General features: G+C 43.1%; 1 protein-coding gene across 1 annotated transcript; it reads left to right on the top strand.

The window, feature by feature from the left end:
- The first annotated feature begins 10,588 nt into the window (after positions 1-10,588).
- POLR2D (RNA polymerase II subunit D) lies at positions 10,589-14,817 on the top strand. Its single transcript, XM_056850007.1, has 4 exons — positions 10,589-10,661; positions 11,780-11,960; positions 12,997-13,092; positions 14,577-14,817. The coding sequence occupies exons 1-4, from the start codon at positions 10,589-10,591 to the stop codon at positions 14,653-14,655; spliced, it is 429 nt and encodes a 142-aa protein (XP_056705985.1). The 3' UTR covers positions 14,656-14,817.
- Positions 14,818-17,325: the final 2,508 nt, after the last annotated feature.

Here is a 17,325-nt window from a genome sequence, read left to right as displayed (position 1 = left end):
ATTCATTCTTTGTGTGTTCCCTGACCTTGGCGACAGAAAATGCACTGTGAACCCTTAACTCATTCGTTTCTCCCTACCTGATCATATGGTGTGTTCATTTTTTTCATCTAAATATGATACATTCCAGACTGACTTCAGACAATAATAAAACAGTATGGTGATTCAAGTATGTCTGTTGCATGAGTATACTTGTGATTCAGCCTGCCTTTGAAAAGAGGTGAGGGAAAGCCTTTTATATATATTGCTTACTTAAAATTACTCTCTCATATACACTGACAGTGCAATCCTGAGAGGAGGGAGGCCCAAAAGCACCTAGGAAACCAACCAGCTGCTCTGCCAATGTACCTTAGAGACACACTAACATATCTCCAAGATATGCTAGCGTATCCCCCACCCAACTGCTATTGCACCATGGCTGGGCACTGGTACAACAATGCTACACGCCCCCACCAGAGCACTGTGGATGCAAGCTGGGCACTGGCAGAAGAAGGGGTAGGGCAAGATGTGGTGGAAGTTAGCTCCCTAAGCCTTCCCAGCCTGGGAACACTCCCCAGAGCTGGCATAAAGTCCTGCCCACAAAAACTATGGTGCAGCCATGGGTGCCCATGCAAAGAAGCCCAAATGCTCCCCCACAGCTGAAGTCCCACCCTCACCCCCCACACACAATTCTTGGCCTACCTTTTGATGCCACAGTGCAGCCAATCATCAACCCAGCCGCTGGATACACCCTCCCTGCACACCCAATCATGGTCCCCCCTCCCAGTGCTACATAAACACCAATCAATATACTCACAGTTCAGATGTTAGAGCATGTGGCATGGGGTTCTGTCACCCGTGCCCTTGATGTGCACACTTAGAGCATGCAGCATTGCACCTTGGTTCACAAAAAGCACAGAGAGGGCACTTAATATTAACATCTAAGTGAAACAAATCAGTGGTTCCCAAAGTGGGCAGTACCACCTAGGGGGGCACTAAGAGGCAAGGGAGCAGCGGCGGGTGCTAGAGGTGGGCCTCTTCAACTGTGTTGTTGGGTAGGGGCGGTAGGGTTGAGTTTGTGTAATGAAGGGGGCAGTGGGCCGATAAGTTTGGGAGCCACTTCATTGAATGTTGCCGTATGACTAATATGCTTTTCTGTCTAGAACCCATACAGGTGCCTCATCTCTGCAGATCCACACCAAACAGGAGGGCCTAGCACTATAACCCTGAAAGGTAAGCTGGGCCTGAGATCTGGCACCCTCAGATTGGGAGTCTGCACTGGCCATTCCCTTCCCCCACCCTATGTGCCACCCCAACAATGTGGGCTTTTGTACTGAGGTTAATAGTGTGTACCTATGAGGGTAACCTGAGGCAGACCACTCACCAGTGTGCCCCATAACATGCAATGGAGCATACACCCAGGAAAGTGTGCCAGGGAGGGCTGCTTATGGGATGGGGGGTGGGGAGTAAGGATGCTGGTAGCCCTATTTAAGGCTCTCAGTACCTCCCCTTGCCAGGGCACTCCCTCCATGCAGGGGACTGGATACACCCCAGGGGCCTGGGGTGACTGATTGGCAGCTGGGCCTATTGAAATTGCTGTCCAGACACTCATGGCACTTATTTCCTTGCAGGATAGGAGCACTGTGCAGCAGCGCCTGTGGATGGAGTACGGACGGACACTTGAAGTGCAACTCCATACAGGGTAAGTGTCAGCAGCACTGGTACCCTGAAGGGATATCCTGGCAAATGGAGCCTTCCTCCATGCTCATGGGGGAACAGCAAACCCCTACTGCTGTCCCACAGACATAGCTCTAGTGGCACCCACTGTGCTGTCTGCCATCGTTGCATATGTCTCTGTTTGGCATCTGTGGAGGTGGTGATTCAACAGGGAGGAGACCTGGGAGGATGGGATTCAGGGTGCTCTATGGACTTGCTGCAGGGACTGGTGTGGGCAAAGCCATGGTGCTGCCATCTCATGGGTTCCAGCCCAGCTCCTGCACCATTCAGGATGTTCAGACAGCCATCTATCTGGTATATCCACTCCACTCAAAGACATGCTGTGATAGACCAGACTTGCCCTTGTCTCCCCATGGCTGCCAGCTTGCAAAAGGTGCAGGGGCTATACTGGACAGAGGGAGTTCACTACCCTGCTCATTGGATCTTGTTAATATTTCCCCACTGCTGTTCAATAAAGTCTGGAGTGTTCAAAAGCAGTGTCTCTGTTTTGTGTCTCTGAGGCTTGCCCTGCCCTCTCCCCTCTCCCTCCCCCTCCCACCACCTCATGCCACACTACTAGGGTTGCCAACCTCCAGGTACTCCACAAAAAAGAAAGGCTCCGTGCTGAATAGTTATTTGGCAAGAAAGGACAGCACGACAATATCTTAATATAAATATGAAAAAACTATATTGTGACTAAGGTGACAAAAAGACAAACAACAAGAATACAAATGAAACTATATACAATATGCACAAAGAGCAAAAGGAAGAGTATCCGTCTGGATAACAAATAGGCAATAAATAGGCAACAATATATCAAACTTAACATCGGGTCCACGGTCAGAACCATCAGAACCAGAATTTGTGAGCATCGCTCAAGAATACATGCCCACATAATGGAAGCGCCCTTACATCCCATTTCATTGAGAAGGGTCATAGTGAAAACGACATGTCCTTCTGCGTCTTATGGCAATATCGTGGTCGCATGCATGACTCTCAGAATGCTCAAAAGATTCTCCTTCAAATGGAGACTAAGTTCATTTTTCTTTTTAGGACGCTTGCCCCAGAAGGTTTGAACTCAGAAATGAATTTTTCTTGTTTTTTATAAAAAATGTATTCTTTTGCTTTAAGAGCTCCTCTGACATTCCTTTGACTTTCACTGATTAAACTACTTCAGCTTATTGCCTACACCTGCAATTCTAGTTTTATCCAGATGTATTGTTAGTTTTCCTTACTTTGCCTTTTGAAATTTCTGGAGAAGAACCTTCGGGTCCATTACAATATAGCACCTATAATGGTTATTTTCATCTTCCTATTGGTAAGAAATTTTGCATTTATGATGGCTTTTCTATAATGATATTTTAATAATTATATATTTATTTATTTGTAAAATGATCTCATTTAGACTATATTATTAGTATATTGTACTTTTATTGGGCACAGACAGCTGATGAAGCGTATAGCGAAACGTGCTAAAGTGATCTAGACGACACGTCTTTTTTCACGCTATGACATGAACATTTGGACAGTATCCTCTGGTTGGATTTTTTTCTGAAAAGAAGAAAAGAACAAGTTAAAAAGGAACAAGCAAGTCGTCTTCTACCTGGACTTATTAGGTTTTGTACGTGAAAAAATCTTGTTCAACTGTTAAGGCTGATATATTGTTTACTATTTATTGCCTATTTGTTATCCAGACGGATACTCTTCCTTTTGCTCTTTGTGCATATTGTATATAGTTTCATTTGTATTCTTGTTTGTCTTTTTGTCACCTTAGTCACAATATAGCTTTTTCATATTTATATTAAGATATTGTCGTGCTGTCCTTTCTTGCCAAACCTCCAGGTACTAGCTGGAGATCTCCCGCTATTACAACTGATCTCCAGCAGAGAGAGATCAGTTCACCTGGAGAAAATGGCCGCTTTGGCAATTGGACTCTATAGCATTGAAGTCCCTCCCCTCCCCAAACCTCGCCCTCCTCAGGCTCCACCACCAAAACTTCCCACTGGTGGCAAAGAGGGACCTGGCAGCCCTACACACTACTCTGTGACCCAAGTCTTACCCCCCCTGTGGGACCTCCCCAAATGATTTCCTCTTCACACTTCCGAGGGAGCAGGGTCTGATTCACAGGATGCTCACGCTGGGGTGCATTTTGTTAGTCTGCATGATGCTACTGGACTTCTGTTGTATTCAGCTTCAGCAGACAGGCATAGACTGAGGTGGGAGGAAGGACTCTGAGGCAACCGCTCACTGGACTGAAGAGTGTCCACTCTTCCACTCCAGCCTCTCCTATAGATTCTTTAAACCCCACTTGCCGACAAGCAAATAAAAAGTGGAACACAAGCTTTAATTAAATGATTGGTGTAGGGTTGCCAACCTCCAGGTACTAGCTGGAGATCTCCTGCTATTACAACTGATCTCCAGCCGATAGAGTTCAGATCACCTGGAGAAAATGGCCCCTTTAGCAATTGGACTCTATGGCATTGAAGTCCCTCCACTCCCCAAACCTTCCGCTGATGGCGAGGGAACTGGCAACCCTAGATTGGTGTGTGTATGCTATGTGCTCCCCTAAGGTCTCTTATTTGGGAACCTGCTACACCAAGGCTGTAACTATTTGTGAAGTAAATAGAAATCACTTTTTCCTAGATATTTGACTAGACATACAAGACACAGATGGAGATGAACAACAAAGGCTTATTTAACAGAAAATAAAGTATTTTATGGGGTAAATGTTTTGTGTGGATGGCTTCTATATATAAAGTGGAACTGTCTCTCAACTTCACCCTCAACAGTTACAAATTTTCCCCCAATGAGAGTAACTACTTTGTAGCTGAGCCTCAAATAAAATTTATAAACCCTGAAGGAAGATTTGATTTCCCTTTTCCAAACAGGTTACCTCAACAGGTTCAAGGCTGATCTGTTACCACATAGACCTCCTTTACACAGAACTGATGTTAGGAATGTAGGGTCCTTAACAGGATTCTTCTTTGTCTCACCGAGACAAGCTTTCTTCCCTAAGCCAACCCCCAAAACACTACCTAAAAGCCAAACAAATGCCTGGTTAAGCTGATGCTCTTATCCAGAGCCACAAAATCCCTGAGAAAAGTTTTTCTTCACCCTTCTTAAGTTGAGGCTGTCTCACCTCCTTCTACCCAGTGGAACTCCATTAGGGTTGCCAGGTCCCTCTTCGCCACCGGTGGGAGGTTTTTGGGGCAGAGGAGGGTGGGGTTTGGGGAGGGGAGGGACTTCAATGCCATAGAGTCCAATCGCCAAAGGGGCCCTTTTCTCCAGGGGGACTGATCTCTAACGGCTGGAGATCAATTGTAATAGCGGGAGTTCTCCAGCTACTACCTGGAGGTTGGCAACCTTAAACTCCATAGGTTCTGATTTGCTGATTATCACATGGGGCCTAAATCATAAGGTTTGGTTCAGAGCCTTGGAGGAGAGGCAGGAGTTTTGGAGAAGATTGCTAAACCACCCCCTTTGCGGGCCATACCCTTTCCCATTAATATACTCTGCTGGTTGTTGTGAGCATGGGGGGTGGGCTGCGGTGTTTCAAGTGTTACCATCACCCCTACAAACACATGAACATGCGTTCCAACTGATATGGGGAATTAGCCTGAGTGTTTGTGCAGGGAGCAGAAAACAGAGGTCTTTTATCTCAACTTCACCCTCAACATTTACAAATTTTTCCCCAATGAGTGTAACTACTTTGTAGCTGAGCCTCCAATAAAATTTATAAACCCTGAAGGGAGATTTGTTACTACTCCCCCTGGCTGTGAGTAGCAAGTTTCAGCAAGAAAAGGACCATAGGGACCTGATTTAAAGTTTTTTAAAGGAATATGCAGTTTATTGAGGAATTTAGTACAATAGTGAGGAGGGGGAAACATCCTAAGCAAATACTAAATAGCACATACTTTGCCCAAACTAACAATGTAACAACAACCAAAAATCAGCCAGAGCTACTCCAGTTTGGAGCAGGAGTTATGTTTAAGCTAGAGATGTAAATGTGGGAAGGATTGGGGAATAGGACAGTGGAGAAGTGGAATCCGGTGGGTCAGTTGTCCAGCCATCCAGTTATGAGGCCTAAATAGCAGAGAGGAGCAAAGTGCCAGCTCTCTGTTTAGTGCAGCATGGGTTGGAAAATAAAGGGTGATAGACTAAGGTGGGGAGCAAAGATATTCCTTTCCTAGTCTGCAGAGAAGTTGGGGAAGAAGAAGAAGGGATCCAATATGTTGACAGCCTGAGTTGCAGTCCGAGTGGTGCAAAATGTATCCAGGATAATTAACTAGATTAAAATCCAGTAGCACTTTAGAGACCAACAAGATTTTTGGGGTATGAGTTTTCAAGAGTGAAAGGCTCGTTTCAGCAGAGGGATGGTAAGGTTAGCTGCACAAAATACCAGCTTCGGCTGGTTTACCAAAGAAGTGGGCATGCTTCTCCCAAGCTCTTGATTTAATTATATAGAGCTAGGAGATGGCCCTGGCTTCCCTTGTGATTAGGTCACTAGGGAACTCTGCATTGTAAGGCAGATTCCTGGATGGTCCTAGAAAGTCAATTATCCAGCAAACCTTGGTCTTTACATGGCCTGAATTTTGATGAGCCCTCAGGAAGCCAAAGAATAGAACTATTGTCAAGAGAGTGCCCATGCTTTCAGGAGAACTTGGCTCTTTCCCTGTGAGTCAGCTTTTCTGTTCCTTCAGCCATTCTAAATGTCTTAGTTTTAATATCAAACATGAATTATCCCCCACAATCTCAGGCAGCATATGGCCTTAGAAAGCATGGAGGTGACCCAATTCTGCTTTTGGGGTTACACAAGGGGGGACATGTATGCCCTTGCAAGCAGGGGTCTCAATGAAGGAAGAGCTGGGGTGCAAAGGAGGTGATGATAGCAGCAGGCCCTTGAGTATGGCACAGAGGGCTTGTGAAAGGGCGTGTCAGCCAAAATGTCCGTCCTAGAGGCTCATCAGCTGGATGGTTCCCCTCCCTTCTTTTCCAGTTAGCAGAGGGAGGCAAAATATTGCCTGCCTTCTCCCCATGTGGGGATCAAACCAGGGGTCTTGGGCTATGCTATCCCTGTGCGTTTCTACTGAGTCATACCTGTCTTTGTAATATTCTTTGCCTGGCCCCATATGGTTGGTGGTGACATCACAGCTGCAGTGGAAAGCCTAATGCTTGATGGTATTCCTCCTTTCCAGATGTCTGCTTGGCCCAGTGGTTAGCATGCTCTGTCTTGTGTTTTGCCAGTAACTTGGCTATGCTGTGACTCAGATGATCGTGTACTCTGGGGGGGAGCAGCATGATGTCTAGGAGCCATGGGTGCTGGTTGGCTGCATCTGTTTATGTTACTCAGAGGGTCAATATCAGCCACTGCCCCAGGATTAATGGGTGTAGGGATTCTGGCATGCTTGCTATGGGTTTGTGCTTGGTGAAGGTGCCTGAGTTGTTTCCACACACACATGCACAATGTCCATAGGGAGCCAACGGATGGCACCGCTATTACACTGACCACTGCCCTCCACTGCCACAGCAGCCCTTAGGATTGGGCTTTTTAATTTATCCTTTTCCTGGCCTCAGGAGTGAATTGGCCATTTAATTTACAGGGAAATCTCCTTGTGAGATGCAGTCTGAGAGAGTGGCTGGTAGCCAAGCCCCAGAGATGCTGCCAGCATTTCAAGGGCCCCTTGGCCCCTTGAACCATCTTCATTGGTATTAGTTCACCAATTGTGTCCTCCTGCATTTTGTGGGATGAGGCATAGCATAAGCCAATATGCCCATTGTTGGTGTCACTGAGTTCAGTAAACCCTGAAGTGCTGGCTCGTAGCACCACAAGGGCTGCTCATATGGTCTTGTTCCAGGGCTATTTTCATTTCCCATTCTGCTCCTGATGGGCATGGTGGTTGAGAAGCAACAGTTGACCACTCATACTAGCAGCAGCATTATGTACTCTGGTAGAAGAGTGTCAGTACTTCATGCTTTGTATTGTAAAGACAGGCTCAGTTCTAGCATCATTGAGAGCTGACACAATAAAAACTACAGCTAACCATCTGGTCTGTTAGGGGGAAACATTCAAAAGCAACAGCACTGTGATATCTTTTTTGTTTGTTTAACTGGGAACAATTAAAACAGCACAAACTAGCAAGCAAGTTTGAATTCCCCAGTACTCTTCAGGCTAAATGTTCAGGAAAAAAAGAGAGGCAGAGAGAGAAAAAACGTTTTAGGCTTTTCCACAATGCCCTGACAATCTGTAACTTGTAAACGCCTTGAGTTGCTGACTTCACTTAGGCAGCGTCAAAGGCTCCTCTGGGACAGAGAATCTAGCAATGGTTTATGTCCTTTGAAAAGAGAAACACCACAAATAATTTTGATCTACCACTCATGATGACCCCGGGGGTGTATGTAATCCAAACAAGCCAGTAAACTATGCGTATTATTGTCAGGGGCTAGCCCGAGAACATATCTTGTTTATTTTAAAACTGCTACATTGGCTGTCAGTTTGTTGCCCAGTTCAATTCAAGGTGCTGGTTATGACTATAAATCCCTTCACACCCTAGGACCCACATGGCTAAAGGGCGACCTCCATACATGTTCCTGTGTGCCACCTGGGATCCTCAGGTTGCCACATGCTAGCTATTGTCACTGCATGCAGGCAAAGAGAAAGCCAGCAACGTTTGTCCTGGGTGGTAGGAATATGATATCAATTCTGACAGGAAGATGACCCTTTCACATGACATTCAAGTCTGAAACTAGTGGTCTTCTGTGATAGGAACAGGGAGCTGGTGGTGGTGAGACAACTGTTAAATTGGCAGAGAACTTGAGATAATTTCACTCCCTGACAGTCAACAGGAGAAAGGATGAAAAATGTATGAGGAGTTGGCTTTTTCCCCACAGAAAGGTTATGACTGAAATAATTTTGTCAAATTAAATTGCTTCTTGAATTTTCCCTGTGAATAGAAGCAATATTTCTTCTCCCAGAAACAATTTGTATATCGGTAGCATATTCCAACGAGTGCTGATAGACTACCAGTGTCACCCGAAGAACACTTTCCTGGGAATCAGCCCCATTGAATAGACGTGATGTAAGCAGAATCAAAAAGTTGAACAACTACAGTATCAAAATGTTGAACAACACAATAGAGTTCTGGACCGAAATGCGAATGCACACAGACACCACTGGACACAGCTGAAAAATGTGAACATTGAGGACTGAAAGCCAAAACCAATTGGTTCCATTCTGTAACAGGGAAAATGCAGATCTATTCCAGTTTAATTCGAACAAGAAGTTTCCAGGGTTTTTTTTTTTTTTTTTTGTAGTTTTTGGGTGGCAAGTTCTGATCCAATGTTTCTTCGGCAACCTAAGCCTGCATGTTTATGTGGAAATACATCCTGACAGGGTTAGTGCCACCTACTCCCAAGTAAGACAGTGCACGGATTATCGTTCCATGCTTTGCTACATTCCCGGGAAACGAGCCCAGGCATTGAAAAGACTCCCAGAGACTGAGATGTCAGTTTTATTTATGACATTTATATCCCACTCTAGGGCTAGGGATGCCAACCTACTAGTTGGTGGCTGGGAATCTCCAGGAATTATGACTGCTCTGCAGTCGACAAAGAACAGTCCCCTGGTCAAAACAGCTGCTTTGGAAGGTGGTCTCTATGGTATTATACCCAGCTGAGGACCCTCCCCTCCCCAGGCTCCACCCCCAAAATCTCCGAGTCTTTTCCAACCCAGAGCTGGAACATCCCTTCATGCCCTAGGACCAGGGTGGGTGCCAGTCATTTTTGCTCCCTAGGCAAGGCTGCCCTGACCTGGATGGCCCAGGCTAGCCTGATCTCATCAGATCTCAGAAGCTAAGCAGGGTCAGGCCTGGTTAGTATTTGGATGGGAGACCATCAAGGAAGTCCAGGGTTGCTGTGCAGAGGAAGGCACTGGCAAACCACCTCTGTTAGTCTCTTGCCATGAAAACCCCAAAAAGCGGTCACCATAAGGCTGTGATTTGAAGGCACTTTACACACACACACACACACACACACAGACAAGGCTAACTACTTGTGCCCCAAAATATTGTCGAAGGCTTTCACAGTCAGAGTTCATCGGTTCTTGTGGGTTATCCGGGCTGTGTGACCATGGTCTTGGTATTTTCTTTCCTGACGTTTCGCCAGCAGCTGTGGCAGGCATCTTCAGAGGAGCAACACTGAAGGGCAGTGTCTCTCAGTGTCAAGTGTGTAGGAAGAGTAATATATAGTCAGAAAGGGGTTGGGGTTGAGCGGAATCATACCTGTGCCCTGCCCCCGCCCCCATTGCTAACCAATTTTGAAAAGCAGATGTCTTGTAGAAGAAGAAAAAAAGCACAAAACGTTTTACAAGATGTGACAGTTAATTCCGTTCCGTAGCACTGTTGTGGTACTTAAAATAAATAAATAAATAAATAAATAAATAAATATAAATATATATATTAAAATATATATCTAAAAATGCAACTGACAATTTAGATAGATAGATAGATAGATAGATAGATAGATAGATAGATAGATAGATAGATTGTCAGTTGCATTTTTCCCCCCAGAAACTAATTGGTTTAAATACGGTGCCCCTCTGAGGTCTGCGCCCTAGGGGACCGCCCAGCTCGCCTAATGGCAGCACCGGCTCTGCCTAGGGCCCAACCCGACGAGAGGCCCAGTCGGCTCCCTGGAGCGCTCGCGCCCACCCAACACCGCCCGCCGCCTTCGAAAACAACGCCTGAGGCCTGGCGGGGACGTCGCCCGCGGAGCGCCTTTCCCGCCAGCCTGCCGGGGGGACAAGGGGGGCAGCCGTCTTCGGTCTCCGCAAGGGGGCGCCCCCTTCCTTTCCCCTTCCGCCCTCCCTTTCCGCCCGGGTTTCCGGGCTTTGGTTGAGACGATGGCGGCGGGAGGGACGGATCCACGCAGCCTGGACGTGGAGGAGGATGCTTCTCAGCTTGTCTTCCCGAAGGGTGAGGGAGGGCTGCGCCTTGAGAGAGGCGGGAGAAGCGGGGGAGGGAATGTTATAGACGCCGGTGGAAACGGTTTTTCTGCCGGTGACACGTGGGGTGAACCGTTCGAATATGCTCCTGAGTAGTATACACTTGCGCAGCAGGGCGAGTGCTGCCCTTTCTCCCTGATGTATATGTTTTCTGCTTTGAAGGAGTGTTTTTAACTATTGGTGGGGACACTGAAAAATATTCTCTATCAGATTGTGATGTATTCTATTTGTGGGAGAATGGGAGGCATGGACAATTATATTGTCAAAATGAATTTAAGTTGGGAAGTAGTGAAGGTTATGTTTTGCTCTAATTCAATTGATTAAGGTAGAAATATTATTAAGATTAATGATTTAGATTTTAAGAATTGTAATCCGATTTATATATGAAGTACTGTATTGAATTAGAAATTAAATGCAAAGGTGACAATAAAGTTATCAAAAAGATAGAGGCGGATATGAATATTTCAAAATAAAAAAATAATAATAAAATCTTATGAACAATATGAAAGCTAAGTTGACGATCAAATATATTATGTTAACAAGTGACTGTAATTTGAACTTTATAAGGGTGTGTGTATATATATGTGTGTGTGTGTGTGTGTGTGTGTGTGTGTGTGTGTGTGTGTGTATGTATACACACACACACACACATACATACATATATATTTTTCGCAATGTTGTTTAATTGATGGTTAACTGATGGTTTAACTGATGGTTTTTCCCCTTCCTTTTTCTTTCTCCCTGTATCCTTATTTAATATTGAAAACTAATAAAAATATTTAATTAAAAAAAAAGATAGAGGAGGAGAGAGGGGAAGTCAATGTAAATATATGAACTAATTAGATATATAGAATAGAGAAATATTGTTTATATCATATAATTATCTTAATGAATGATGGAAACTACTGTACTATAAAAAACAATAAAAAAAATTATATATAAAAAGATTGTGATATATTCTGTTCTGCCTCTTTAGGGTTCTACAGTTTCATCCTGTTGCATGTGTAGGCCGGGCCTAAGATAACACCAGTAAAGATCTATACTGCTATGTATTTTTTTTATTATTATTGTAACCATCTTTACATACAGAATTTGAGACCGCTGAGACACTTTTAAATTCAGAAGTACACATGCTTCTTGAGCATCGAAAACAACAGAATGAGAGTGCAGAAGATGAACAGGAGCTCTCAGAAGTCTTCATGAAAACATTAAACTATACTGGTCGCTTCAGCCGCTTCAAAAACCGGGAGACTATTGCTAGTGTTCGCAGGTCAGTAAATTTAACCAATGGAAAAAAATACTTTATTTGAAAATGTGCGTGCCAAAATGGAAGAGTATTCCTACCGGTTCTTGTAGGCTATCCGGGCTGTGTGACCGTGGTCTTGGTATTTTCTTTCCTGACGTTTCGCCAGCAGCTGTGGCAGGCATCCTACAAAACCCGGATAGCCCACAAGAACCAATGAACTCTGACCGTGAAAGCCTTCGACAGTATTCCTACCACCTCTAAAAAAATTTAAAAAGTAAAATTTTGCTGTATGCAAAGAGATTTTTGGAAGGTTTTTCTTCTTTGCAAGTAAACTTTATTTCACAATTTAAAAAAATTCATATAAATAACCAGAACATAGCTAAGTAGATCACTGTGACAGCTATTTGTATTTATATATGACAAGTATGCTATCTTGGGTGGGGGGGAGGCAAATGATGGGAAAGTTGAATTTCTTAGTCATTCCCAATATATGCCCATACACTTGCCTATTAAGTAAGTCCCAGGATGGAGATTCCACAGTTTATGAAGGCTTATATGAGCCATGTTCAGAGTCTGGTTGGATCTTGGAAAACTTGTTCATGTGCATATCCTTATGCCTGAAGGACCAAGTACAGTGCAGGCTTCTTCTTTTTCCTGAAAAACTGATGTTTGGTAAAATATTCCAGCTAAGTCCTAACAAGTAGACAGTTGGACAAAAATGCAACTTCCAAATCCTGATACAGTACAACTGTTTTATGGATATGCTTTGACACTTACATTTTAATGTCTCATTTCCTCCAAGCATATCTTTTTTGATACTTTAATGTTAGTGTGTTATATTTTCCTTTTGATATGTATAATGTTTATGTTGTGTGTACTAAAATGTATAAAATAAATGGAGTCTGTATTATTATTATTTTAGTGAAACTCATTTTTAAAAACCCCACTGAAATCTTAACCTGTTTCACTTCTTCACTAAATCTTTTTATTCTTTCACTGGAAACGTTTTTCCCCACTATGAGAAAAAATGATTAATTCTTGTCTCGCCCCACCACCCAAGTTTATTACTCCAGAAGAAGCTTCATAAATTTGAACTGGCATGTTTGGCTAATCTGTGCCCTGAGACCGCTGAGGAAGCCAAAGCTTTAATTCCTAGGTGAGTAATTCTGAGGATCTTCTTGATGACTCAAGTGGTGTTGTTTAGAATGGGTGAACAACAGGTATATCAGGATAGTGACATTCCCATCCATCTAGTTCTAAACTGTGATATTCTGTGATTTTGGTAGTACCACATGACTTTATTGTGGCTTTAGATCAACAGGAGATTAGACTTGAGGACAATTAGGGCTTCACTCCACACCCCTCTATTTATTAATTTAAACCTTGTCATGCTCCACTCTTTTTCCTAATTTGAGAATAAAAGCAGATACTGTAGTTGTGCTTCCCTCTCTACCCAGTTCCTAATCAAGAAGGGCTGTTGCCATTAGTGTGCTGCTTCCTGACAGTGCAGTGCTAGTGGTGGTTGTGCCCTTTCTCTTCCTCAGATTTAAACCTCATAGCTAAGAGAGAGAGACTCATTCCACAGGCAGTCTCTTGAACATCGCTATTGAGAAGGAGCCTGCTTTTGCAATTTTCTCTGCCACCCCCATGCTTCCAACAATGAGGAGATGCAATCCAGCATGAGTGGAGGAGGTGGAATGTGGAATGAGTGTGTGTAGCTGTTTCTCTCAGAAAGGAAGAAAAGGTAGCTCCACACACCTCTTCCAGAATTACGGGGCAAGTCTGTCGTATTCTCCTTTCCTGCAAGAGGAAAAACTATAGCTCTCACGTGAAACCTCAAACATTATGAAGCGGATTGCCTGGAGGCAATTCTTACAGGAGACCAAGTGGATAATCATTTCTATCCCAGTTGAGAACTGGGATATGTTGATTTCAAATGATTTCAATATGTTGATTTCAAATGATCAGTGGAAAGGCTAAAAGAGGACAGGATCTTAAAAACTACTGCAGCTGGTGTTCATTAACCTGGGTGCGAATGGGAGATGTTGAGTAATAAGAAGATAGTTGTTATGAAACTTCTTGGTTCAGCCTAATTTACCTCACAGGGTTGTTGTTAGGATAAAATGGAGGAGGTGAGATTTATGTAAGCCACCTTAGGTCACCGTTGGGGAGAAAGGTGGGGTATAAATAAAGTAACTTTAAAAAGCTTAAGAAATAAATGAAGAGTATAATTCACATATAAAATGTAGTTCTATATAAAATATTCACAGAGTTGAGCAAGCAATAAAATCAGCCAAGAATAAAATACATGGTAATTACAAAAGCCATCATCCAAAACAAATTTAAAAACAAAAGTTACCAGTATCTAGTAACCTAATATGTGGGACTGTGATTTGATTATTTGTAATGTGCTTTTTGTGGGGTGGCCCATGAAGACAATTTAGAGATTTCAGTTAATGCAGAATGCTGCTTTCCTTCTAATGAATGTAATACAAATATAGTGCCTTTCCTCCTCTCTGAATAAGTACAGCTGACAACCTCTGGCCACATATCTGGGATTAAGAGTCAAGACTTCCTGGTAGATTTGAGCATTGTGTGTGTATGTGTGTGTATTAACCACTACTAATTCTTCTCCTTCAGTCTGGAGGGTCGGTTTGAAGATGAAGAGTTGCAGCAGATTCTTGATGACATTCAGACCAAAAGAAGCTTTCAGTATTAGAAGGAATTACTAGAGTCTTCTGTAGTCGGAACACTGAAGGAGAAACATCACTTGTTCCTGTGTAGTCTTGGACCAATCCTGATTATCTTTTGACAACAATGGAGAAACTGATGCAGGATACATACCAAAAATATTTGGACTTGTTAAATATTAGCATAGTTGTTAAAATTCATGTGGTATGAACAACAGAGTTCTTCAGAGTTTGATCAGATTAGTTTAATATTTGTTTCCAAACTTCCTGTCTTCATGGGAGGAACATACAAAATACTTCTATCGTTGGCTGTAAAATAAATGGAAGTGCAGATCTCCTTCTGAATATTTGTTGTCCAAGGGAAACTTTCCCCCCTATTATATCTTGAAAACTAGTAAAAATGGAATCCAGTCTGATATATTTCAGTGTATTCTTCACGAGTTTGATCGAGAGAGAGAGAGCTCTTCCCTCAGGACTCATTTTATAAATTGTTTTGTGTGGGAAAGTCCTGTATTTGTAACTAGGGATATGTGGTTTGTGAAGTTATCCACTAATTTTTGTGGAACTCCCTTTCACATAAAAAAGGAAACGTTATTGGGGTGATGGAAAAACAGTGGCAATGAAAAGGATTTTTTTAAATTGAATATCTTTTTGATATGTTGTGTTGATGTAATATATTAAAACCTATTGTATGTTTAATTTTATATGTATGTTGTTATAAACACCAGTTGTCTACAAGTCTGTGTTTTGGAGAGAGAAAAATAACACTTTTGTGCTTTTTGAAACTGAGACTGAAAACCTATACTGATATTGAAAAGTCCAGATGTGTGCTTGAGTTGCCATAGAGCTGCCATAAGTAGCATTTCTTAGTTTCACAGGACTTGCTATACTTGAAGTATGAAAGGAGCTTTGTTAACATTTTTGCTGGTGGTATCATGGAACTGCAGAACATAATGCAATCTGTGGTGTACACTTAGAATAGAATGCACTATGGCTATACCAGTTTAACTTTTAGGAGTTACTGGACATCATTCAACTCATTTCTGATGCTGTGTTCCTCATTCCACTTACAAAAGATAACACCGATAAGAGGGTTATTCCTTCCTATCCCTCTCTATAAGATCACTTCCAAAACAATGAGTTGGTTGCTGTGTTTTAAAACGAATATCCTTTGCAATATCCCCAGTTAAGTGAATTTATCTCTCTGCTAGGTGTTAGTCCTCACTCATATGGTATACCGGAGGAATAATAGTCTGGGAAAGTTTTACTGAAGTCAAACTGTAATATGGCTACCAATGCCTCCTCCTATTATCAACAGGTGTGCAGTGGAATAAAAGTGGGTCCCTTACAATATCTAATGCATCTATAAATCATATCTTGGGACCATTTTCTTAAAGATCATGTTTCAAACTTATGAATGCAATCCTACTCTGCCACAGAAAAGTTTGTCTGATTTGCTTGACATCTTGACTCTAGTACTTAAATGCTCTTGTTGCACTTTTCTAACACTGTCATTCAGCTGTCTGAATGCAGTTTTAAACTAAATCTGGTACCTTTACAAAGTTACAGATGGTGTGTAGAAAGAGGATATAATTTTTCTTCCTTGTAACACAAACTTGGGCTTACTACATGAAACAGATTGGCCACTTTAGAACATATAGGATAAAGTATTATTTCATGCAGTATGCAATTAAGTTATGGAACTCATTGTCCCAGTACAGTGATAACCACTGGCTGAAGGAAATTAGACAAGTTGATGGATGATAGATCTATTAACTGCTGTAAACCGTGACAGGTAAATTAAACTTTCATGTTCAGGGGCAGTATGTTTGTGGATCCTGCTAGGGGCCAAATAAATCTTGCAGGATACAAGCAGCACTCCCCAAGCACCACCATCTGAAACTTACCTTCCAGACAGGACCAAAAGCACTGCAGAACAGTGCCTCTCAGTCCCAACCCTGAAAGACTACGAAGGAACCCAGAAGGATACCATGACTGATGGTAATGAAAGCTGCTAAGGGGTTCAGAAGGATCAGCAGGGTTGCACTCCCCCTATCTACCAGCGTAGGTCATCCACCATGGCAACGAAGGCAGTTTCAAACCCATAGCCAGGCCTTGAACCAGATTGGAAAGGACCCAAATGGAGTTGCTATTATGCCTTGCTTAGGGACTTCTTGGCAGAATCAAACTGGCCACTGAAACAGGATGCTAGATTAGATGGACCTTTGGCCTGAATTAGCAAGACTCGTATTTATATTCTTTGTACCCCTTTACACTGTGCTGTAGTAATTAGAATGTTGCCTCAGGAGACTGGTTCACATCGGGGTGTGTATGTACTGTATATAACCTCATAAGAACATAAGAAAAGCCATGCTGGATCAGACCAAGGTCCATTGGTTCTTGTAGGTTATCCGGGCTGTGTGACTGTGGTCTTGGTATTTTCTTTCCTGACGTTTCGCCAGCAGCTGTGGCAGGCATCTTCCTCTGAAGATGCCTGCCACAGCTGCTGGCGAAACGTCAGGAAAGAAAATACCAAGACCACGGTCACACAGCCCAGATAACCTACAAGAACCAATGAACTCTGACCGTGAAAGCCTTCGACAATATTTAGACAAAGGTCCATCAAGTTCAGCAGTCTGTTCATACAGTGGGCAACCAGTTGCCTCTAGGAAGCCTACAAACAAGACGACTGCAGCACC

Source organism: Euleptes europaea, chromosome 5 (genome assembly GCF_029931775.1).
Source record: "Euleptes europaea isolate rEulEur1 chromosome 5, rEulEur1.hap1, whole genome shotgun sequence".
NCBI lineage: Eukaryota > Metazoa > Chordata > Lepidosauria > Squamata > Sphaerodactylidae > Euleptes > Euleptes europaea.
This window is presented reverse-complemented; position numbering and strand designations above follow the sequence as displayed.

Bases quoted from the DNA above. Each gene is read 5' to 3' on its own strand.
- POLR2D (XM_056850007.1), top strand. From the start codon at position 10,589: ATGGCGGCGGGAGGGACGGATCCACGCAGCCTGGACGTGGAGGAGGAT. The intron at 10,662-11,779 runs GTGAGGGAGGGC...CTTTACATACAG, and splicing joins TCAGCTTGTCTTCCCGAAGG to AATTTGAGACCGCTGAGACA. The intron at 13,093-14,576 runs GTGAGTAATTCT...CTTCTCCTTCAG, and splicing joins GCCAAAGCTTTAATTCCTAG to TCTGGAGGGTCGGTTTGAAG.